This window comes from Rousettus aegyptiacus, unplaced genomic scaffold (genome assembly GCF_014176215.1).
Source record: "Rousettus aegyptiacus isolate mRouAeg1 unplaced genomic scaffold, mRouAeg1.p scaffold_m13_p_2, whole genome shotgun sequence".
Lineage (NCBI taxonomy): Eukaryota > Metazoa > Chordata > Mammalia > Chiroptera > Pteropodidae > Rousettus > Rousettus aegyptiacus.
This window is the reverse complement of record NW_023416295.1, coordinates 140,567,535-140,591,597: the sequence shown is the minus strand read 5'-3', so window position 1 is coordinate 140,591,597 and position 24,063 is coordinate 140,567,535. Positions and strand designations below refer to the sequence as shown.

The 24,063-nt window shown below is 36.9% G+C and overlaps 1 protein-coding gene and 1 non-coding gene across 7 annotated transcripts in view; one reads left to right on the top strand and one right to left on the bottom strand.

The window, feature by feature from the left end:
- Positions 1-24,063, bottom strand: part of DENND5B (DENN domain containing 5B) — a 135,197-nt gene that overhangs the window by 19,105 nt on the left and 92,029 nt on the right. For 3 of the 6 annotated variants that reach the window (XM_016152058.2, XM_016152055.2, XM_036236684.1), the window contains 6 exons: positions 20,135-20,228; positions 19,198-19,308; positions 15,906-16,037; positions 14,493-14,645; positions 13,571-13,649; positions 6,155-6,236 (listed from right to left, as the gene is read on the bottom strand). In XM_016152058.2, coding sequence (XP_016007544.2) covers positions 6,155-6,236; positions 13,571-13,649; positions 14,493-14,645; positions 15,906-16,037; positions 19,198-19,308; positions 20,135-20,228 — 651 coding nt within the window. The remainder of the gene's footprint in view (positions 1-6,154; positions 6,237-13,570; positions 13,650-14,492; positions 14,646-15,905; positions 16,038-19,197; positions 19,309-20,134; positions 20,229-24,063) is intronic. The other 3 variants (XM_036236685.1, XM_016152061.2, XM_016152060.2) reach the window with 1 other exon arrangement.
- Positions 4,757-4,860, top strand: LOC118614431. The gene has a single exon (XR_004956037.1). It is a non-coding gene; the product is annotated as a U6 spliceosomal RNA (small nuclear RNA).

The following is a 24,063-nucleotide window of genomic DNA, read 5'->3' as shown; positions in this document are numbered from 1 at the left end:
AAATGACTCATCCTAGCTGTAATAAATATTACAATGAACTCTTTTCTCTGGTGATTGTAAGCATTCAGAATAAGGAACTGCCTCCCTACAACACATAAACATATCCTTTCTTTCTTTTTTCCTTCCTCTTCCTTTCTCCTTCCCTCCCTCCCCCTCTCTCAAACCCTGGATCTGAGGATTTAGGCCCTTATTCCTCAGTGCTGATTTTTGATCAAACACTCCTGATAAACAAGAAGATGTAGAGCATTATAATCACATCACACAGATACAGTAAAGAGGGGGCATAAAAACAAGTCAGAATGAGGAGATGAAAGAAAATGCTGTTACTATTTTTGTGGGGCTTAGCCGACCTCACCTCACCTCTAAGAAATTTTTTTTCAGAATTTTTGAGACTTATTTTATTTTTAAAGGGCTAACACTGTTACATGTGGTCATGAGTGGAGGAAGCTGGTGTCAAGCAAGCCCCCCTTAGGCCCTGTTCTTATTGGTGGTGGTGGCAGTGGTGGGGCACTTGCACCCCGAGTGTGAGCCCACGAAACAGCACTGGCTGTTCCTCAACCCCACTGCCATCTCCCAAATGATGACGCAGCTGACTGAAAGCAACAAAGGGGACATGCTAAGGCGTTTACCACTTAAAGTTCAACAATATTTTCACGGTCCCCCCGCGAGTACAGTGCCAGGCCAGAGCTCACCTGATCCAGGAAGACCAAGTTGAATCAAAATGAATTCACTGAAGATAAATCTACATGAGAGCTGCTAAGTACTGTATGCTGTATCACCTTTCCCTATGTATTCTTCCCACTCTAAAACTGTAAAATCTACTAAAATTAGTTTTATGCTGGCCTTAAACAATTAGTATCTGGAGCCATTGTAGATAAAGCATGGCAAAACAGAAAATAATTATAAATTGAAAAAATTCTATGTTGAAGGATAATGGGGAGGATTGGAATACATAAAATGAAACTTATTTACGTGGCAAATCCTAGAAGTATTTTTGCTAATTTTCGTGTTTGTTTGTTTGTTAGTTAGGAGACAAGGGAGTTGGGATGTGAGGCCACCAGACTCTTCTACTCAAGCTCATCTTGTCCGCTGGCATCAGGGAGAGTACTCTGCCTAAGATATTGTCTCCTTAATGTAATTCCTCTGCTCCAGAATCTTCTAAAGCTCACAGTATAGCCTGGACTGCTTATTACCCCTCAGCGTCGATGTTTCTTCCTACTGAAAAAATTCCATTCCAGGCAGCTGACTTCTAAGACTTTACAATCATTACTTGAAGTACTCTCTTCCAGCTTCCCTATTTGATTCTATTCATGTTTCAAATCCCAGCTTTTTCTGGAAAGCTTCCTTGACCATGACAGCTTGCAGGACCGCTCTAATTTATAAAACTCTATAGTCTAAGTTGCATTGCCTACTAATTTTCTCATTTTCCCTTGGTATATTTTTCTCAGCTTGACAAAAGCTTGCTGAGGACGAGGAGCCCAATACTTCTCAGGAGCCCCGCATCCTTCTTTGTTCCCTGTAAAGCCGAGCACATATTAGGAGCTCAAAAAACTCTGTTGCTTTGTATACCTATATGTAATTTTATGCTTTAAAACAATTTATATGTGTTGTGTTGTTGTTAAACTTTAATACAAATCTATTAAAATTTTCCTGTGTAGTTATACCCTTTGAATGTTTTTAATTGGAGTAATTTATTATCGGTAATTGTAATGACATTCGGCATAATATTACACAAGTATTACTTCCAAAATAAATCCTGTTAATTCACAGAAAAGCATACAGGGTGTGGTTTAAATAACATTTATTTTTTAACCCTGATACAAAGCTTTCTAATTTTAAAAAGTTTTTGTGCGCTTTGTCTTAATCTGATCATCACAATAACTAGTGAGAGGCAGATCACTATTTCACTTTAAAGATGAGAAAATGAGACTCATTGAGACTAAGTGACCCACCCAAAGTTACAGATATACTAAGTATTATTCTTAGGAAGGGAGGGAGGAGGGGGGAAAAAAGGGGGAAGGGAGGGGAGAGGAGGGGAGGAGAATGGAGAGAGAAACAGAGACAATTTGCTTCTAGAGAGACAGAAGAAGTAACCTAGGTCAAGACTACTTATAATCCAGCTATCGTTCTTATTCCTGGATTCTGGAAGATAATCTTATGCACCTTCAATAAATCCCACTTTCTGCTGATGCCAATCTGATTGGGCTTCTGTTTCTCTAAAACTGAATGATTTCTAAAAGTGGTAGCACCTAAAAAAATGTGAATCCACATTTCCTGAATCCAAACCTCGTGCTTATTTCACTGTATCACCAATGAAACCCAATAATATTTATCAGAGAAATAAAAAATTAGCCAATTTTAGTATAAGCTCATATCCTATAGTTATAAAAATTCTTCAAAATATTCTTTCCCAGAGGAAACAAAATCAATCATGGCTACTTAATTTTAGTATAGAATAAAGCCAGATATTCGTAAGCACATATGTATGTATTATTTATTTATAAAGTGACTCACCAATTTACCCTCAAGTAATATAGTCCCATCTTTATATGCAAATAGAATATTTCTAGAATTTACTTAGACAGCCTGTTCATTTGTTTACCTATTCAGATTATCTATACTTGGATTATAGAATTCAAGTATGATCGTATGATGTTCTACTCTGCCTCTCATTAATTATATTTTGTCATTGAGAATAAAAGTCTCAATTGCTGGATGATATGTGCACAGCTACTCTGGAAAGAAACTGGTAATAATGGTAATACCATGATAATACTTCTCTTTTATATGCAAATAATCTGTACAGTCATTTACTGTGTCCAGCTTTTTTCTTTGGAACACAAAAATCATTCAATAATTGACAGTTTGGTGATACTTAGCAACTATGAAGGTCTTGGGACGTTGTCTGACATAGTAAGACAAAGAGGACAGCCTTTAGACGTGTCTGCCCTGGACTTATTACAGCTGCTGAGCAATCTAGTGCAAGACTCTTGAGAACTATAAGAACTCAAAGTCCCTAAACTGCCTATATCTTTGTCTCAAGAGATAAATTTGGGAAGATATAAGGTACTGACAGAGGCTATGTGCCCAATAGAGAGCATGGACTCAGGGTGATATACTACTTAATCTTTAGATAATAAGTTTCTTCTTTACTTGTCCAGACTGAAAGAAATCAAATTTAGAACATTACTTGGGTAGAGTTTTTGAAGGAAAAACATCTATATCAACTATCTAGGCAGCAACTAGGGAATACGATAAAGTATTGCCTGCCCACTAAAGAGTTAAACTCTAAAGTACACATATTGTGAATAAGAACAACAACACATAAAAAGTCATCTTAAAAAGACAGCATGAAGCAGAGGAAAGAGCAGGACAGTCATGGCAGTGTTTCTGCAGGGCTTTCCTGAGATGACATCAGTACCATGAGCATGAGGATCACTCGTTTGGAGCTGGAGGACGAGAAGCCTTCTGATTTTAATCCAGCTTCCAAGCAGAGCCTATCCACATCAGTGAAAGAATATCAAGTTATCTTGTTAGGGAAATGATAAATTGGTTTCACTGGCTTCCGGTCCTTACCTGGTCATAGATGACTAGACAAGAGCGGACAGATGACCCAAATTCAGCCCATTATTTTTCCATTTCTCTTTGGTACTTGAAGTAAGTCTCTTGGTTAATAAGAGTCTATCTTAGAGAATCTGATTACATTTTGGTTTACTAGTGATTTGGTTTCTGAGATTAGAAAGCTGAAGACTCTAGCACGTCTATGAAGACCTATGGTTATGTATGCCTTAAGAAACTGGAAAGTCATACCCATTAGGATGGCTAGTGTTTAAATAAAAACAAACAAAAAAAACCCCGGAAAATAACAAGTGTTGGTGAGGATGTGGAAAAATTAGAACACTTGTGCATTGCTTGTAGGAATAGTAAATGGTTGCAGCCACTGTGGAAAATGGTGTGATGGTTCCTTAAAAAATTAAACATAGAATTACTATATGATCTAGCAATTCCACTTCTGGGTACATACCCAAAAGAACTGAAAGCAGAGACTCAACAGATATGTGTACACTGATGCTCATAGTAGCATTATTCACAATAGCCTAAAGGTGGAAACAACTCAAATGTCCATTAATAGATAAATGGAAAAACACAATGTGGTATATACATACAATGGAATATTATTCAGCTTTAAAAAGAAAGGAAATTGTGATACATGCTATAAATGGATGAACCTCAATAACTTCATTTTACGTTAAATAAACCGAATGTAAAGGGCATGATTCCCCTTATATGAGGTACCTAGAATAGTCATATAGGGGGACCACGATGTAATCCAGGTAAAAAATTTTAGGAGCTTAGAGAGGTCACAGCTCCTTGATCTACCATTCAATGGAATAGGTGAGCAGCGGTTTTACCAAGAATTGTACTTATCAACTCCTAGTTGAAAAGCTATCTAGCTCTATATATCTATAATAATAGCTCTTATACATTTACTTTGTACCAGGTCTGGCTAAAAAAATATATGATTTATTTTGAAATATTTTACTTACGAAAATGTGAACGTAGTACAGAATGTTGTACACTGAGCTTCCGCTAATATTAGCATCTTATGTAACCAGACTATAGTTTTTATGTTTCTATTAAGAAAGCTCCCAAGGTTATAACTATTCCTCTTATGCTGACCATCAAAAGGGATCATAAACCACATGAGGGCAACTACATTTCATCTACCAAGGAATAATGACATTTAAGATATATAGTGCTCGCTTCAGCAGCACATCTACTAAAATTGGAACGATACAGAGATTAGCATGGCCCCTGCGCAAGGATGACACACAAATTCGTGAAATGTTTCATATTTTTAAGAACAGATGAAATAGTGCCATTTGTGACGACATGGATGGACCTTGAGATAATCATCCAAAGTGAAATAAGCCACACAGAAAAAGTTGAAAACTACATGGTATCATGTATATGCGGAATACAAATCTAAAAGCATCAAACAAACATGACAAACAGAGACTCATGGACAGTGGATTAGTGGTTACCAGAGGGAAAGGGGGGAGGGGGGAGGCAGATGGAGTAAAAGGGGTCAAATATGTGGTCACAGAAAGAAATCTAACTATGGGTGGTAAACACACTATGTAATATATATGACTTAACTGTTGAATTGTACACTCGAAACTTATTAGATTTTGTTGATCAATGTCACCCCCCCTCCCAAATAAATTAATTAAAAAATGCAAGGGAAAAAATAATTAAAAATGAAAAAAAGATATAGAGATAATAAAAAACAACATTACTGAACTCTTACTATAAGCCAAGTACTTCTTGAAACATTTCGCAGTAATAGACTAAGTCATTTAATTTTATGACAATCCTATAAGATAGACAACTGTTTTTCTCTCTATTTGAGAGATGGGGAATTAAGGGACAGAAAAGTTACAAATATTGCCTAGGGTCGCACAGCTAGTAAATGGTGAAGCCAGGATGTGTTACTGCAATACTATGCTGTCACTCATAAACATTATGCTTTGCAATTGCAAGTATCTGACAAATCAAATAAACATCAATTAATATTCATAAAGCAATAAGCCATAAAATAAAAGTTATGTGTTATGTTATATCATTCATATTAAACCCACATATTTTAAGAGTTGACTAAGTATTATACCTAAAATGTTTAAAAGAAAAAAGCCTCTGCCTTACTTATTCAATAAACCTTTTTAGATATCCTGATACTTTCTGATGATTTCTAAAACCAGCAGAACTGCAGTGATAATCCTCAGATTTGCATTTGCTTCAAATTAAATCTACCTGCCAGCAGTTTTTCTGCCAAGTAAGCTGTCATTATTTGCAGATATTTGGGTCTATATCTATAGGCCGCAGGTATTTAAGGAGGTTTTATAAAATTAAACCAAAGAAACTATAAAATAACTTAGAGATGCTTTAAAACTCTTCTTAGCCACATTTTCTCTTTGGATTTAACATCAGGAAATATATAATAGCATAAAGGTAAAATAAACAAGATTATAAAAATGTTATCTTGAGAATATCTAAGCAAAAAACACACATAGTCAGAATCATTTGAGCAAATTAAGTGAAAACCATAAATATTTCAAAGTTATCACCACATGCTAACACACATAACAAATACCTCATGTCTTGGATAAGGGAGACCCTGAGTGTTGGCAACATAACTCCCGAGTCAGATTTTCTTCTTTCTGGTCCCAGGGCAACTATATCAAAGAATATCAGCAAAACATTAGAAAAATAACAGTAAGGACAAAAAAACTTACCTGGTTTACATTCTACAATTAATATTTTGAAACTACTTTAATAAAAACAAAATTTGAAGACAGCAGGAAAATCTCAGATTCTTTTCCCAGAATGTTGCTACTTTATTAATACAGCAAACCAGCTATTTTCTTTCTAGTTAATCTAGGGCTGTGTCTGTAAATTTAAAATGAATCACAAAAGCTCACTTAGCAAATAATGCAATGTGTGCAAATTTTGGCCATAAGGTCCAGTCATTTCCTAAAGTTATTCATTCTAATTGCATGGCATAATTACATGAAAACAATGTCTATAAATTAAGCTACTAAGTATGTGAATCATCTCTTGGCTCATGAATTGCAATCACACAATTTCCCTATATAGCAGGTCTTTGAATAACATTGTTTCATTATAACATTGATGAGATGCCATAGGAATCTAACTCTTGTTTCTATCAAGTAGCCTGTGGTAAAACTAGCTTCATCATTTGTCAGTTCTCTTAAAGTCGCACAACCTGTTGAGGATGTCAAGTGAGGACTTACTCTACCCTGAAAGTGTTTAAAAGAAAAAAAAAAAACTAAGAGTTTAAGCTTTCTAGTCTGGTTTAAGTTTCTACTTCAAAGTTCAAAATCCAAACTACAGTATGTATATCATGAAAAGTAAGGACCATAAATGAACATTTAGAAATATAATGTCCATGAGTCTCTTATGAAGCCTAAATAGTTAACATTTATAAAAGAAGGAAAGATTATTCTCTTACATAGCAATGGGTAAAGAAATCAATTACTGGTTAATGAACCGTATTTGGAGTGTTCAATCTCACTTTGAGATGGCTATGGAGTTCTGTGCTCTTTATTTCTATTTTCCCATCTCCGAGTGAAAATTAAATTGTACTATCGCACTAAGCAAATACAGTTGATCCCTGAACAACATGGGGTTGAACTGTGCAGGTCTACTTATATGTGGATTTTTTAAAATAAATACACTGGAACATTTTTGAAGATTTCCTTACTACCATGAAGCACTGCATTGATTACACTAGGCTATTCATAAAGCAATCATATTGTTGCTTCTTTATTATCAATGCATGAATCATTATACTTGTAAATAAGTATATATTTCTTTTTCACATTTTGTCATTTTTGATGTCTAGTGTTAGTAATACGTATAACATCTATGGTGTTTTGTATAAGACAATATTGATGTAGGTACTGACAGATGATTTATCTTGTAAATAAATGATATCAACTTAAGGTATTGATAAATATAATACAGTACTATAAATGAATTTTCTCTTCCTTATGATTAATAACATTTTCTCTTCTCTAGTTGACTTGATTAAAAGAATGTGGTATATAATACATATCAACATACAAAATATGTGTTAATCCACTGTTTTTGTTAATGGTAAGGCTTCTGGTCAACAGTAGGCTATGAGAAGTTACGTTTTTGGGGGAGTCAAAATGTATACGTGGATTTTTGACTGCACGGGGTGGAGAGGTTGGCGCCCCAACCCTGCGTTGTTCAAGGGACAAACTGCACACCAGTACCGTTAGAATTTAGGATGTGATTAAACCTGTATTTTCTCAGTTTTTGAATCCATTCTATTTTGGTGGGCTACGTTACAACACTAGAACACAAATATGTAGTTGCAGCTGGCACTGAAGGAAGACACGACAGGAAACGTTTTGGTGTATAAGGATCTACACGTTTTTGGTGCTTGGTGAAAGAGGATGGGCTGACACTTGGCAGATATAAATGTGCACTGATGGGGTTGCCACGACAAAGAAAATGTGGTCAGACCAACCTGAAGGAAGTTCTTTTATCCTTTAACACTTCTGCATCTTTCTTATTTACAGCCTATTTATCACTTTAGATTGAGAGCAGTATAGCTTAATAGTTAACAACATGTCTTTCTTAAACCCGACAGAGAACCTAACAGCTCACTGACTATGGACGAGTAACTTAACCTGTCTGTGGTCTGCTATCTCATCTGCAAACTGGGAACAATAACAGTACCTACCTTATTCAAACTGATGTAAAACACTTAGACTAGTGCCTGGCACAAAGTAAGTTCTCAATAAATAAAATAAAATTTAGCTTTAATTTTGCCTCTGTGTGAAATCTTTCTTGACTATTCTCTCTGCTCTAGGTACACTATTAGATATTTCCTCTAATAGGACCTGTAAAACTGAGTGTCTACCATAAACTTACCATAATTTCACATTTCTATTATTCCTATGAAACTATATGCCTCTTGAGGCTCAGCCATATCCTCTTCCTAGATCCTCTGGGCCTAATAGAGGGCTCACACAGTGTACGTGCTCAACAAATATTCATTGAGGAGGGTAAGACTATTTAGAGCCAGATGGCAGAAGCTTAAAAGACAAATTAGAAATTTACAGAAATCCTAGGGAGGTGGGAGGGACCTTGAAAAGAAATGATATGCTCCTGAGTACTTTCCAGTTAGTCGACTAGAGTGATAGTGTGATGGTGTAAAAGAAATAGGGGTATGAGCTGGAAGTTATTCCAAAGGCCAGTGTGTGGGATGAACTAAGACAAGTGGAAGTCAGAGAGAACAAAGAAGAGACTAGGCAGTAGCAGAAAACATAGGACTTAACAACCAATATAAAGGGTAAGCAAGACTCAAGAGACAAAAACAGTATTAAGTAGGGATATAAAATGTTTTATACAGATTATCTTATCTAATTATAACTTTCTTAATCTTAATTTTGCAAATGAAGAAAGTGAGTTTCAAAGAGGTTAAGAAACTGGCTCAATTATATATATTCATTAAAACGGGCAGAGTGTTCTGATGTCATGTCCAGTGGGCTTTCTGTTACATTACGGATGACTTTCTAGCTTCTCAGTTTGATTGCAAGAAGGGCGCTGATGCCATTAAAAAGATGGAGAGAGAAAGCCTGATAGGGACAAAAGAGAGAGGTGCTGAGATAATGAGTTTGTTTTAGGATATGATGAGTCTGAAATCCCAATGGGCCATCAAAGATGGATGTCTAGAACTAGGGCTGGAGACAGAGATTTGTGAATAACCTGCTAATGGGACAGTTGGATGACATCAGAATAGGGAATAGGTGTTATGGTTTGAATTATGTCCTCCAGCAAGATGCTGAAATCCTAACCGCCAGTATGTATGAAACTGACCTTATTTTGAGACGGGGTCATTGGAGGTGATCAAATTAAGATGAAGTCATTAGGATGGACCTTAATCTATTGTGACTCGTGTCATTATAAAGAGAGGACATTTGGACACAATGACAGATGTGTGCAGAAAAAGAGATGTGAAGACATGGAGAATGCTATCTATAGGCCGAGCAATTCTTGAGACTAACAGATGCTGGGAAAGAGGCACGAGACAGATTGTGAAGGAGACTTCATAAGCCTCAGAAGGAATCACCCCCACTAACACTCTAATTTTGGACTTCTACCCTCCAGAACTATGAAACAATAAATTTCTGTTGTTCGAGCCACCCAGTTGGCAGTACATTACAGCAGCCACAGGAAACAAATAAAGTAGCTCATTAGTGACTCTGGAGGGAAATTTATAAACTATTTAAACGTGTACTTCTATTACTATTTCTTATTCCAAGATACTTAAAAGCAATAGGCTACTTACTCCTTCAATAAAACACTTGTGGATTAATACTTAGCCACAAGAATTCCCTTTATGTATCTGTCTGATCCAGGGCTACTGCATGGGAAGTAAATGTACAGAGGGCAGAGACCGTATATATTGTTTTTATAGAGCCATGTATTGTTTATAGGCAAGAAAGTTAATTAATAAAAAACTTCTGATGAAGATAGGATGATTGAGTGACTCAAAATTCTTGGGCTAGATCTGGAATAACCACTCAAAAGCAGCATGTCTACTCTTTTCTGAACTCTACCCCACTTCCTGCCAATTGATTTAAAAATTCATTTAAAGTTTAGTGGAACCTTGTCTGAGGATGCAAGTTTTAAAAACAACACCTATGTCTTAGCTGGCCGACATCTTTAAAAGTAGAAACATTCAGGTAATATGCCAAGAACAGTCCTCTTTCTAGGATCAATTTCTTTCTGAGATCCTTTCTCTGAAACAGGACTTCAAACTACTAGGTGCAGTAACTTGGTCAAAATCTGACTAGGTCAAAATTAAGACAGTCTGAAAGACATGGAGGAAACTTAACTGCATATTACTAAGTGCAAGAAGCCAATGTGAAAAGGCTGCATACTGTATGATTCCAACTCCATGACATTCTGGGTAAGACAAAACTATGGAGACAGGGAGCGGGAGGGCTGAATAGGCAGAGCACAGAGGATTTTTAGGGTGGTCAAAGTATTCTGAATGGTACTATAATGGGGGCTACACGTCATTATACATTTGTCTAAACCCATAGTTCAAAACCAAGAGTGACCCCTAATGTAAACTACGGACTTTGGGTGATCATGTGTCAATGTAATTTCATCATCTGTAAGAAATGTAGCACTTTGGTGGGGGATGCTGATAATGGGGAGACTATTCATGTGTGGTGCAGAGGGTATATGGGAAACCTCTACATCATCTGCTCAATATTGCTGTGAACTGAGAACTGCTCTAAAATGCAAAGTCTATTAAAATAAAAACTAAGATAGTCTACCCTGCTATGGTTCTTTCGCTAAGTCAGACCTTTTCCATTTTTCGGCAACCTTAACATGTCTGACTCCTGCTTAGTGTTGCTTGAAGGAACAGTAATGATCTAGCCTCATCCTGGCTCAGTGTTAAAAAGAGCAGTGTTCAAACCCACTGTAACTCTCTAAGGACTTACAGAATCTTTCCTTTATATAAAAATGCAGACTGTTTACTGACATTAATTAGGAAGCTTAACAGTTGGCAAACAAAAAGTATTTTTTGAAAAACCAAACCAAACCAAACAAACCGCCCAGATTTAAAAGCAGAAAAATCAATGAACTGCGAATTTCTGTACAATTAGAACACAGTTTCTCAATAATGAAACAATTTATATTTAAACCGATGTTTTCACATATTTTTACACTGTCATATTTTTAAATCATAACCTCATGGGCTGAATCATCAAAAGTGTTAAAGCAATATTTATAAAACCCATCCCTCCAAACAGACAATAATTTGATTTCCAAAGCTACATGGCTTATCTTAACCTTACTTAGCTCGTGTTCATTCTTATTTCATTAGCCCTTCATCAACACTTGACAATGCTGCACAGTGAACCCATGAAGCTTTGACACATCTGGTATTTCTTATCTTTGACTTCAGAGCTTTGCTGTTCCCACTACTGACTGACTGACTGACTGACTGACTGACTGAAGGCCACTGAAAACAGCTGTGTTTCTGGTCCCCAGTTCAAGTTCCCAACATTTGACCAGCCAACGCCATGAAGCTGCTGGTGTTGCCCAGCAGCTGCTCCCTCTAACAGATGGACATTCTCGCATGCCTCCTTTGGTGCAGGAACCAATGTGTCCACCTTCCTTCTTTAACCAAGTATGGATTTCCAACCTTTTAACCTACAAGTGGCTATGTCTTCCAAGGAATTTATTTTTTCTAATCAGGATAAGCTACTTCGGTTATTCTTAAAGTCTGCAACTTTGGTTATGGTCTTACAGGCTGAAAAGCTACATATTCTAGGAATACCATTTTAAAGTGTTAAAGACTGTTTCAGGGCATATGTCAATGCAGTTTTACTTTTCAATAGAAAAAGAGCAAAGGAGATGGACACTAGAAAATGCTTTTTAAACTTAATCTCAATCTTTATAAATATAGTTACATTCTGGGACATTAGAACCTTAACATACTGTTGAGAGTTGTTCTAGGGCAATGTAGTATCAAATTCATATTCTAGCTGTTTCACTGGATACATTTAAAAACTAGGTTTTCAACAATAAACAACATATTTAGGTTAGTATTGTGCTCTAGGGGCAGAGAGGGGAATGGAAATAGGGTGCTTCAATCATATTTGCAATGCTTTATTTCTTAAGCCAGTGATTGGCTTATGAGTTTTTAAAAATATATATGCTTTACATTTTTGAATGTCAAAAAAAAAATTAATAATTTTAGGAAAGTTTCCCAAATAGCTGATTCAGTATAAAACATTTTATCTCTAGTAAGCCTACCACTGTTATTCCTACTTTTTGTGAAATAGATGGCTATTTTACATAAAGAAAAGCAAGCTCCTTGTGAAAAATACATAGTAGGAAGACTGTCTAGGAACGCTATATAACTCTAATGAGCTAAATAAAGAAGTATGACACATCTAACATGTGATGTCCTCTTATAAACTGAAGAAGAAATCTAACTCCTTAAGATTTTAGAGACAAATATACATGCTTTTTTCCCTGAAAGACCAATAGGGTTATAAAACTTTTAAGAAAAAATTAGTATACATATCACCTTAATACTAGCGAGAGTAAGATATTCAGGAAGTCCTCACTTAACATTGGTAAGTTCTTAAAAATTGTGACTTGAAGTGAAACAATGTATGACGAAACCATTTTACCAGAGGCTATAAACAATAATTGAGTACCTATAGCATATTTCTGATCACAGAAATATCACCAAATTTCTAATTAAAGACCCAGAACACTTGTAATATTAAACACTGAAGTCAATGTGAGCTACATTGAGAAAGATTTAAGAAAGATTCATAAAAACAAGTAAGATGATGATTTTCTAACCCACTTATTCCAGTTCAGGATCATGGGTGGCTGGAGCCTCTCCTGTCAGCTCAGGATACCAGCCAGGCATGCCCACCCTGGACATGCAGGGCATACTCATACCCATGCTCACGCCTACACTCACTCACACTGGGACAGCTTAGACAAGCCAGTTCACCTCGCATACACATACAACTCTGGGACGTGGGAGGAAACCAAAGTCCCCGGAGAACTGTCCACACAGATACTGGCCCCAGCCAGGAACTGATTTTTTTTCTCATCAATGTTATAACGCAACAATATTGAATGAAATTAGGTTATTCAAAGACCTGCTGTACTTGTCCTTTACAATTCACATGTTATCTCCTTTGATCAACATTGTCTTGGCATAGCTAATATTATTTTTTCTAACTTGTGGATGAAGTTGAAGATCATATCACCAAGGTCAAGTGACTTTTCCCAGATCTCACAGCTAATAAACTATATTGCTCCTTTTACTTTACCCTACTGCTGACAAGATGTCATAAGTTTCAGCTTGAGAGAGAGACAGAGAGACAAAGCCATATAGTATTGATTCTTCACGTGGTCCAATGATACCTCTTTTTTTAAAACAATCAAATCAATGAACTCTCACCTGGCGATTCTGCAAGATGCTCTTGCTTCTCTTCTCTGTCCTGAAACTGTATTAAATGTGACCACAAAGCTGACTTCCCCTGAAAGTACAAGGTATATAAAAATTTTCATTTTATAAGAAATAATTTATCAAAAAATAATTTCTCATCAAAACCATTCAGACTGAAATGGCCATTTTGAAGTCTGGAGACTCAAGCTCAGCCATTCCCAGCTTTGTGACATTCTGAGCATCCTGCTCCCTGTGTAACAAGGTCATCCGTCCTTTGCCTCACTGAGAAAACTGGCATCAGCCTGGAGAAGGGCAGCTACGAAGCAAGAGGCCAGAAATGCAGGCACAGAGATTGCTGACTTCAGCTTGGTTATTACTTAGTTAGATGTAATTAGGCCTTCTATACTAGCCACGCTAGTAACCATGGAATTAAAAGGCTCTAGCAGCATATGGAATGGCAATGAAGAAAGAAAACTGGGGCAAAAAGGAGAAAGAGAAAGGAGGAAGAAAACAGGCACAAAACAGAAAAAAAAATCCAGAAAGGGAGACTAGATGGACAAACGCAAAGAAAGCATTTGAGGTTTCCACCCCTAATAACTAGTAACTTAAAATGGTAAAGAACTGTTCATTCTGGCTGATTTTTTTTCCCTGAACAGTGACAGAAGTAGATACTTAATGGAATTTATAGGGGATATGGCCTCTACAAGTGAAATGTGCTGTTTCATCCTTTCCTGTTTACCAGGAAAGAACCCTAAACCACCTCCTAATTATGGGTTATACTTTCTTTTTCTAGAATTAAAACGCTTGGGGCACATTTCAGTCATCCTGTGACAAAGGACCATCCTTTAATTTTTATGATGTCTTTTCCTTCTTGTTACGTTTCCTAACAGGGATCCTAACTGGCTATGTCATCCGGGCATCCTGGGACTGTTACCTGCTTGACCTGCAAGCCGTGGCTCCATATCCTTTCCAGAAGGTCGCAGAGGCTGGCGATCAAGGTGTTCTCCTCCAAGCCCGTTATGTTTGCTTCTCCATGGCCCAGCTCCACTGCTTCGTGGCCCATCTTCTCTACCAACATGCGTTTTGTCTGAAAATATCACGTGTGGTCACAAGTGTCATCCCAGCAGTGAAACTAAAATCCAACATGCCTACTACTGGATCAAGAGACCTGGGTTCCCCTCATTATATTTCTAATTGTAGATTTTTAATCACCCTGGGAATAGTGTCTTAATCTCTGTGGTCAACTAACTTAAGTAATATTAGGTACACTTTTACTGTTTTGTCAGAAAGAGGGTCACTAAAGAGAGATAACGATGCTGTTTTAAAGGATTCTCATGTAAATGTTTATGCATGACAATTTTCAGACTGCTAACTTGAGTAATTCTGGGAATTACACCAGACCTATAAAATGTACTGTCAGAATCTGAAACCCTATCCTTCCATAACTAGCCTCCCACGGCCCCGCATTTTAGCATACTAAAGATATTTGCACTTAGTTTTGACTACACTTAGGCAGAAACCACAATACAAACCGGTAGCTCTAAATTTTTTTCAGAACTCTATTTTGTGAGTGAATCAGGCCTCATTTTTTCCCTTCCTTTTTTTCCGCTTTTCTCTCTTCTTGGCTCATGAGTTTGCACCAGAAAAATAGATAGGAAATAGAAATAAGTTTCAAGTAAGTTAATTTACAGCAGTCTTAGCTGTTCTTATAAAACATAAAGAGAGAGAGAACCTAGTTCCTTCATGCAGGATCTTGTCCGTTATTCAGCACTATCTCTGAAAATAGTGCATTTATTGAATACACAGAGAAAGTCCTCAAGAAATGATCAGCAGATGAATGAAAGCATTGGCTGAAGTGATGTTCTGAGGTTTTCAAGAAAACCTACCTCTGATAAACTAAATACAGATATCAGAGAGAAGACTAGTGTGTAATACAGAGAAACCTACAACACAGCTAAGGTCTTCTTCCTCATGGGGATACACACACACAAGTATGGGCACAGATAAGGTTCTACACAGGTGCACATACAGACACACATTTTTCACATAAGATGACAACATCCTTGACACAACTTCTGACTGGCTTAATATCTATTCATGTTGGAGAGGATGACAGCAATGGCTGAAAAAGAAAAACCGTGCAGTGCTCCCTTGGCACTGGTTCTGTGGGCAATGGAGAACCCACAGACGTTCCTGACCTCAGTAAAAAGCACACGTTTAGGCCCCAGTACACGTTTTCCTCCAGGGAAGCTACAGGATCGAATGGGGGTTGACTCTGCTCATCTGAGCCTCATACACCAAACAAACACGTATGCACAGTTTCCTCATGTCGGTGAGTAACACGTACCTTCATTCTACATTCTTTTAACAAGCCTTCTACAAATTTCCAGTTGGTCTGTGCAATCACTGCAGGAGAGAGGTCTGACAATTTGGGTTGCCTCAGGTTTTTTCCTAAACTTCGTGCCTCTTGCATATATTTCTAAAAATCAAAGAGTATTTTTAATGCATAAACATCAGATATTCTTCTGACAAACTTAACCTTAGACAAACAAGTGCAGGAACAGGATGTGAAAAGGCCATATGTGCATACGTGCAGCAATACAAGTTTTAGTGCTCCAAAGGCAGAGGACATTTGTACCTGCCACCAATTTGTTAACTGCTGTGAAAATGAGGGTGACAGAAGAAACCCCAGCAAGTTGAAACTCATTCAAAATGAGATGGAAGTTCATCTAGTTTAGTCTTTTTATTGGGAATACCCAGCATTGTGATTAGTCAGGATCATGGTTAGGATGAAAAAATTGGGGTGTTTGGATTACAAATCAGGATTCTGCAGGTACACCCAGTGACTTTCAGATCACTGGTTTCCTTCACTCCTCTCCCTACAGATTTAACAGGCTTTACATACTTCTAGCTCTTGGGCGGGGCTCCCTAAACCAACCCTTTGCTCTAATCCAAGTCAGGACAGTAAAATCAGGAGTCATGTGCTCCAAATGCAGGAGGTATCTTGTTTTCTGTGACATGTTTGCTACATCCCTCAGTTGCCTTCTTCCATACTCAAGAGAAAGTGGAAACATGGTATATCTTTCAGACACAGTGATGGCTCAGAGCACAGATATCCAGTCCACTGCTCTGGAGCTTTGGTTAGTGAATTTCCAGAAAAAAAATCACTATGGTGATTAGGGTAGGACACTTACTGTCTCTTTCTTTTGTTTGCATCAAGATCACAAGGCAGAATCCTCCAAAAGTCCCAGTGTCTTAGGACCATATTTAGAGAATAACTACTCAAAATTATATAGTAAAACTAGCAGTTTGTTGGGGAGAAGAGACTGCAAGCCAGTGCATCCTCCCACAGACACATATGTGAAATCGTACTGTCTTAAGGGGAGAATTTGAAATTATAAGTGAAGATGTGTAAAATCCTTTGCATTCTTTAAATAAAACAGTTTTGTACATTCAATATATTTCTCCTTTGGAAGAAAAATAATCCATTAAATCTAGTACAAATTTTTTTAAAAAATCTCATTGATTTGTTTACCTGCTACTTCCCAACCCTCCTGATGAAAGGCTACATTAATAAAATAATCAGTTTCCTTTCCAGTGCTATCAGTTTAAGGACAGATTTAAAAATAAAATCAACTCTACAAGCATTGAGTGCCCCAAACACTTGTGTATACTTCTTTCTGCTTTAAATCGTTTTTAGAGAGTCAAAGAAAGAAGGAAAATTGAGAATGAGAGACAACTACCACCACCAGGGAAATAAAGTGTAACAAGGTCTACTGAACCATCCTGAAGGTTCATTTTCAAATAAATAAAAGCAGGAAATGAAAAGTTTCAGAAAAACCAACCTGAGATATATTAGGCAGGGATTTTATGTGAGAATGATAATACCTTCACTTCCTATTATTTCAGGTTGTATGAATGTTATTTGGAATATTACGAATCAGAGATAAAAGGTTGGTAAAAACAAATATTAACTTGGGAATGTTAAAAGGGTTCTGTTTCTCTTCCAGCCTCAGTTATTGTCTCTGGGACTTGGGCAAATGTTGAGAGAATGACTACGAGAGAAATGAGAGAAAGGCTCAATCCTAAATGAGAATGAGAGAAAGGCTCAATCCTAAAGAAAAGTTAAGTATCAAAGTTGGCTAAGGAAGAAAAGGAGTGAGTACCATCATCAGGCAAGAGGGTAGGAAGGAGTCTCTAGCATTTTCTTTTTCTCTGAAATATATGAATAATTAGATTTTTAAAAGTCAATAGTTAGATTATAAATTAAGCACTGTTTAAAAGTTTATGTTCAATTTTATAATCATAAACAAACTAGATTGTGGCTGTCCTTTGAGTGGCCATGTTTACCGAGCACCCAGCACTATACCCATGGGGCGGGGACAGTTATTAGCCAACACTGAACCACCTGTAAAGTCTCCTGATCATCTCTGCTGAAGCTACAGAATGAGCAACGTTCCATCGACATGCACAGAAAGGATACAGAAGGTGGTACAGGCATCCTCATAGCCAGTAAGGCTGCCTCTGCGTATTGCAAAAAGAGAGCAGTGCCTTTACAGTAAATGAGTGATGAGAAAAACAAGATTTTCACTGAGGCAGCTGGAGGAAACGGTGTATTTTAAGATGAAAACGGAGAAGAACGAGAAACCTTTTGTAAGGAATATTTTTATAATAAAGTCCATTTTACTGCAAAGGGAAGTTATCTCAGAGTTCTTCTGAGATTTCTACCATGTTCATCTTTTGTCAAAGCCAAAAGCAACAAACCACTAGGAACTACCTGTGAAAATATATCCTATTAGTCAATAAACTCTAGACTAACTGCTCTCTTTAGTACAGGCTCTCCCTTAATTTTCTAATAAACATTCTATTCTTCTAACTGGCATTGGCTTGTGAAGAGAAGACCATTGTAAAGTTAATTTACGCTAATATATCATAATGGGAAAAATATGGCCAATAGTCCAAAGTTACTCTTGCCCTCAGGTAAGCAGCTGTTCAGTGTCACTTGGTATGCAAGGTGACTGGGGAGAATACTGGCCTGGAAATCAGGAGTCCTGGGCTGTGGGCTCAGCTCTGCCTTTGTGTGTCCATTTATCTTTAGACAAGTTTTAGACTTCAATAAATCATGTCCAGTTGGACAAGATGACCTCAGGTGTTCCCCTTAGCACTGAGATTCTACTGATGACCTGATTTTCTGACCATGTAAAATACGGACCACAAAGGGTAAATTAAAATGTTGTGGCGGTAAAACCTAGCCAAAGAAAAGCTGACTGAAAAGGAATCACTGCTGCAAAATGCTTAAATCAAAGGGAGTTTGAATATTTATTTCCTTTTGGGGGAAAAAAAAAGTTTGCTAAATCTGCTCCCTCACCCCAAATCCCACAGATTAGAGATTTGAATAATTAGTTTTACCTACCAATGGTAGAGAATTACTCATACTCGTGCTAGCACACACTACCATGAAAAGGTACCAAACACGCAAGGAGGTGGAGAGCAAAATGGAGAGGCTGAGAGTTTATGTCACAACAGGGTGATGTGAGGCATTCTAAGTCTATGTGCACTCACACATGTGGGGTAATTCAAGGAACACCAAAGACAAGGTTCGAGAACATCTGCAAAGCACTTTCAGGTAAAGAACATACCAGGCAGCACTCAGAGAAGGATTTTTTGGGGAGTCGTGCAGGAGGAGGTGGACCCTGATCCCACTCCCAGAATGCCATGGAGTTCTGACAGACCGAAAGCTCCCCGGAAGGCTAAGAGGACGGAGAAGTGCCAATGACAGAAAAGCAAAAAAAGAAGAGGATATGGGAGAAAGAGACAAGCAAAACAAGCATGCATATGATAAAGTCACAGCAAAAGAAAGGGGAAAGAAAATACTGTAACACAAAGAAAAGCACCAGATAGGTTATGCTTCAGTTCTTAAGAAAATGTTTAAAATCATATTTGTATGAACACATCAACAAAAAGCAGTATACATTTGGAATGATGCTTTGTGCTTTATTTCTACACATTTGAGTTTAGAAAATAGTTAACAGATCTGATTTTTCTTTTGATCACAAGAAATAATCAACTTATTTAATATTATTCAAATCCATAATTATGATTTTATTTTCAAGTAGTATAAATAAAGCGTAGCATCTCAATTTAAAAATAATTTTTAAAAAATTCAAAAATGGTGTCAACAAGCCAAGGACAAAGCACAGGTAAATACATCTCTACTTACTAAGTTTAAATTATGCTTGAAACTTTGAAATGCCCACACTTCTGAAAATATTTTTCCCTACAGAAGACATACTGACCAAAAGTGTATTTTAAACTTAGCCTTGTACATGTGCTACACACGGAGACTTGTTTTAGAGCCTTATTTCAGATGTTCTGAAATTACAAAAATGGGGGTGAGGAAAAGGAAGAAAGGGTGTTTTCTGCTATAAGGCAGTACAAAAGGATTATGATTTTAGAATACAACTAAACCTGTTTTTTCAAAAGAATGGGAAAGAACCTGGGCAATGACACCTGCTGGGCTGAGTGAGCCTCGTTCTGGCTCCTGTATGAGGCACCCCAGGAAGGCGGCCCACATACCTCCCTCAGGTCGTTGTCCAGTCCAACGTGCTCAGAATGCTGGCGCAGGCGGTCTTTCCTGCGCTGGGCGGTGGCGCTCCGACTTACCCAGCGACTGAAAGAAACAGAGGGTGTAGGTGAAAACCACCAAACCCCCAAAACGTGGTCACTTACCTTTAAAACAGAAAGAATGAACTGTTCAAAACGAAAGACTGGCGACATTTATTTTTCTTTTTTTAAAATATATAACGGCTTTTTTGAGATATAATTTAAACACCATAAATCATCCATTTGATGCATGGAATTCAATGGTGTGTAGTATATTCACAAAGTTGTGCAACCAGCACAATCAAGACTTTTTTAAAGCTGAGGTTAAAAAATGCATAGTATGTCCCCTGTAATGTCCCCTCCTTTCCGTCTTACCTGTCCAACAGAGCTCCAAAATCTGGATGAATACTACCTTCTAACTTCCCTTATCTTATATCCTTGTATATTAGTTCTTTATTTCACTCATGACTACCCATGAACCACTTTACCTACCGTTTATCAACTCTCCCCCAATCTTGTCAAAGACTATTCCATCTTTCGGTTTACTCTCAAGTGTCTCCACTCAACTGATAACCTACCTTGCCTCCTTGTACCTGTCCTTTATTTAATGATACATACACACAGACACCTCACCTTTCTTCTAATCCTTAAGTATAAAATACACTGGCCTTAGCTCAAAACCATTTCTTCCATCTGTGTCCCTAACCAATTCTCTCTAACCTTCTTCAGCCTGCTCCATCAGTCACTCCAATGCTGTCACTCCAATTTTTCTCTCCAAACTAAATATTTCCTTTCAGCTTACAACCATGCTTACCCCTCTCGACCCTCTATAGTTATGTTTAAATCTCTTTCTTAAATCTTCTCATGTAGAAATGCTTAAAGAGAAACGTTTAGATGTAAGCTCTCTACTGATTTGCCTTTGGATCTTTAGTTCATCTCAAATTATCCTCTTCCCATGAAATCCTCTCAATGAAGCCACTAATATCTCTACCTGCCATATGCAATGGCTATTAATTCATTCAATTAATAGCTTGCTCAAACTCTCTGCTACATTTAGTAGAGCTGATCACACCTTCTACCTTAAAACTCCACCTATTTTCAACTATCTCAGTGTTTCTAATGGGATAAGCTCTCTCACCTTTGAGACTTTGTCCCTAAAGTTTTCTCTTAACTTCTCTATTCATCTTTCAGATAGCTCAGAAGGCACACAGGACATGTTCTATGTTTCATCAAAATCTACATAGTTACCCTTCTTGTACTCCCCAACTGTAATACCTACCACAGTGTGTTATTCTTACTTATCCCTATAGTCTATAAAATCCTATTATAAATTCTTATCATGTCTGTCAGCCATTTTATTGGCAGAGTATACTACATCACCTGCCCCTTCTATAAATACACCTTAAATAAATAATCAGAGATACAGTCTAACATTTCAGTTTACAGATTTCCATCTGCATATAAGCAGTAACAAATTCTGTTTCCTTTATTTCAACACTCATTTTGGCTTTTAAATGTTCCTGAAATCAGGATGTATCTTTCACTCCAAAAATATGCTAAATACATGATTTTTCCAAAAAGCTTTTGAGTTAATAAGCAGATTTTACAACCAACAGTTACTTACAATTAAGTAAATGTGCTCAAAACAACCTATGTGCAACAGTAAGAGGTGTTAATACAATGAAATAGAATCATTAAAAAAAATGAAGTTTCTAAAAATAATGTGGGAGAGTGCTTCTGATACAATAATGAATGAAAAAGCAAGATGCGGCACTGTATAAACAATATTCTAATTTTGTAAAGAAAAAAAAAAAGTGTGAACAGGCACACGCATCAAGATCCATGCAATGAAAAAACACTACCAAATGTTAACATCTCATGGGGATGGTATTCTGGGTGGTTTTACCCCATCACTTTCCACTATTCTAAAATTTCAAATGAACATTTTATATCGAACTATTTTTTTTAATTTCCCAGGTCTTGACTATGTTTTCATTGCACTATTCTAGGAATATTTACTCGAGTATATATCCTTGACAGCACATAATTATACACAATATAAAAAATGAATTTATATTTTTATCATTCAGGAAAAGTCATATTGCATACTGATAATTTATTATTTTTAACTTTTTTATTAATAAAGTATCCAATCTACAAAAAGCTTAAAATGAGAATGCTGTTTTTGTTTCTTTTAAAATAATTTATGCATGCCTTTGGTTTCAAGCTTCTGAATCATCTCATTTCAGTCTGCTAGAGGAACATTGAATAATTATAAATATGGTACCAAGGAGGGTAGCCTTTCTTAATAGTTTTTTTTTTTTTAAAGGAACAGGTTTATATCAAGAAAAAAAAATGTGCAAAGATCTAGTGATAGCCCTTGGAAGTGGAACCCTTGGAAATGTCCTGAAGGTGCAGGGTCAATGTGAGACTGTAAAAAAGATACAGAGAAAATTGGGGTAACTGTAGGACCCTGACAAAGAGTTTCTGCTTGGCCGGACTTTAGTCAGGTTCCTGAACCTTCTCCTAGATCTAACTGCGCACTTCCTTGTAAAGTCCAGTTATAGCAAGAACCCTGCTAAGTCAGTTTAGAAGGACTCCCCACCTCACCCCCAATTCTCAGATGATCACTCTTACCTGATCCAGTTCCTCATCCTTCCCCAGCCCCAGGGGATGCCTACTCACTCTGCCCTGCCTTCAACAAGAATCCTGGTTAGGTCAGTTTAGCCAGACTCCCTCCTTACCCTTAATAGTTCCTCTTAGTAATTTTCCATCTATTGACCTCTGTTCTGCTCCTTCACTATAAATTTCTACTTGCCCATGCTGTAGCTGTTAACTCCATGTTAAGTCCAATCTCTTTTTCCCACTGCAAAACGCCACTGTGGTGGTCCCTATACCTATCACATGGCCTCCCTTGAATAAAGTCTGTCTTATTATCTTCAACAAATGTCATGAATATTTTTTTTCTTTAACAACTCTGGAGCAGAACAGAAACACCAGATGATAAACTTACATAATAAATAAAGGGAAAGGGTAAAATACAAGTGACAACAACAATGAAAAAATGTATAAAGGCCTAGGTATAGATTTTTGGCCTAGAGGCCTTGGAAATAGCCCTGTATCCAGAAAAGTCAGTGTGAGGCAGTGGCATTTGTTCAGGGATTTAAAAAATTAGGGCTACTGGGTAGGGTGGTTCAAATACATAATAATAATCTGAAATAGAACATAAATGTCAGATAATGAATTTATATAACAAAGGGAAGGAGTATAATATAAAGGAGAGAACATTTCCCTTGGCAGGCAAAAGTGTAAAAGGCTTTAAGTAAAGAAAAGGATAAATATTGACTTACATAATATAACTAGCATCTCACTATACGCTCTGTGGGACAAAATGCCCTATTTAATTTTATTTTCAAAACAGAGAAATAAGCACCTGCTTGAGAAAATTACTATGAAGTCCACACATTCCTGGTCAAGTTAAGTAATTCATTCTTTGCATTATTAAACTTCATTTACTAAGCATAATTTTACCAAAGATAGTCACATTTGCTGAATCACTGAAGATTGCTTATTTGCTTTTGCCTTACAAGCAGTATATTAAATTCTCTCTAACAGTTATATAGGCATGGTTATAAATCTCTTTATCCTGTGATTACTTTTGAGATCTTTTTTCTTTCTGGGAAAACTGAAAATGTAATACTTGGGGCTGTGTGTGGAAATGGGAAACCCTGAGTTCATATATAAGATTAATAGCAAGAAAATATGCCAGTAAGATTTTAAAATCGAAACCTCCCCTCCTGAGCACTCCTTACTTACCTTCCCTGCTTTATTTTTTATCGCCAATCTTATCACTATCTGACAGGTTACTTATTTTACATATTAAATTTATATTTGTTTCCTCC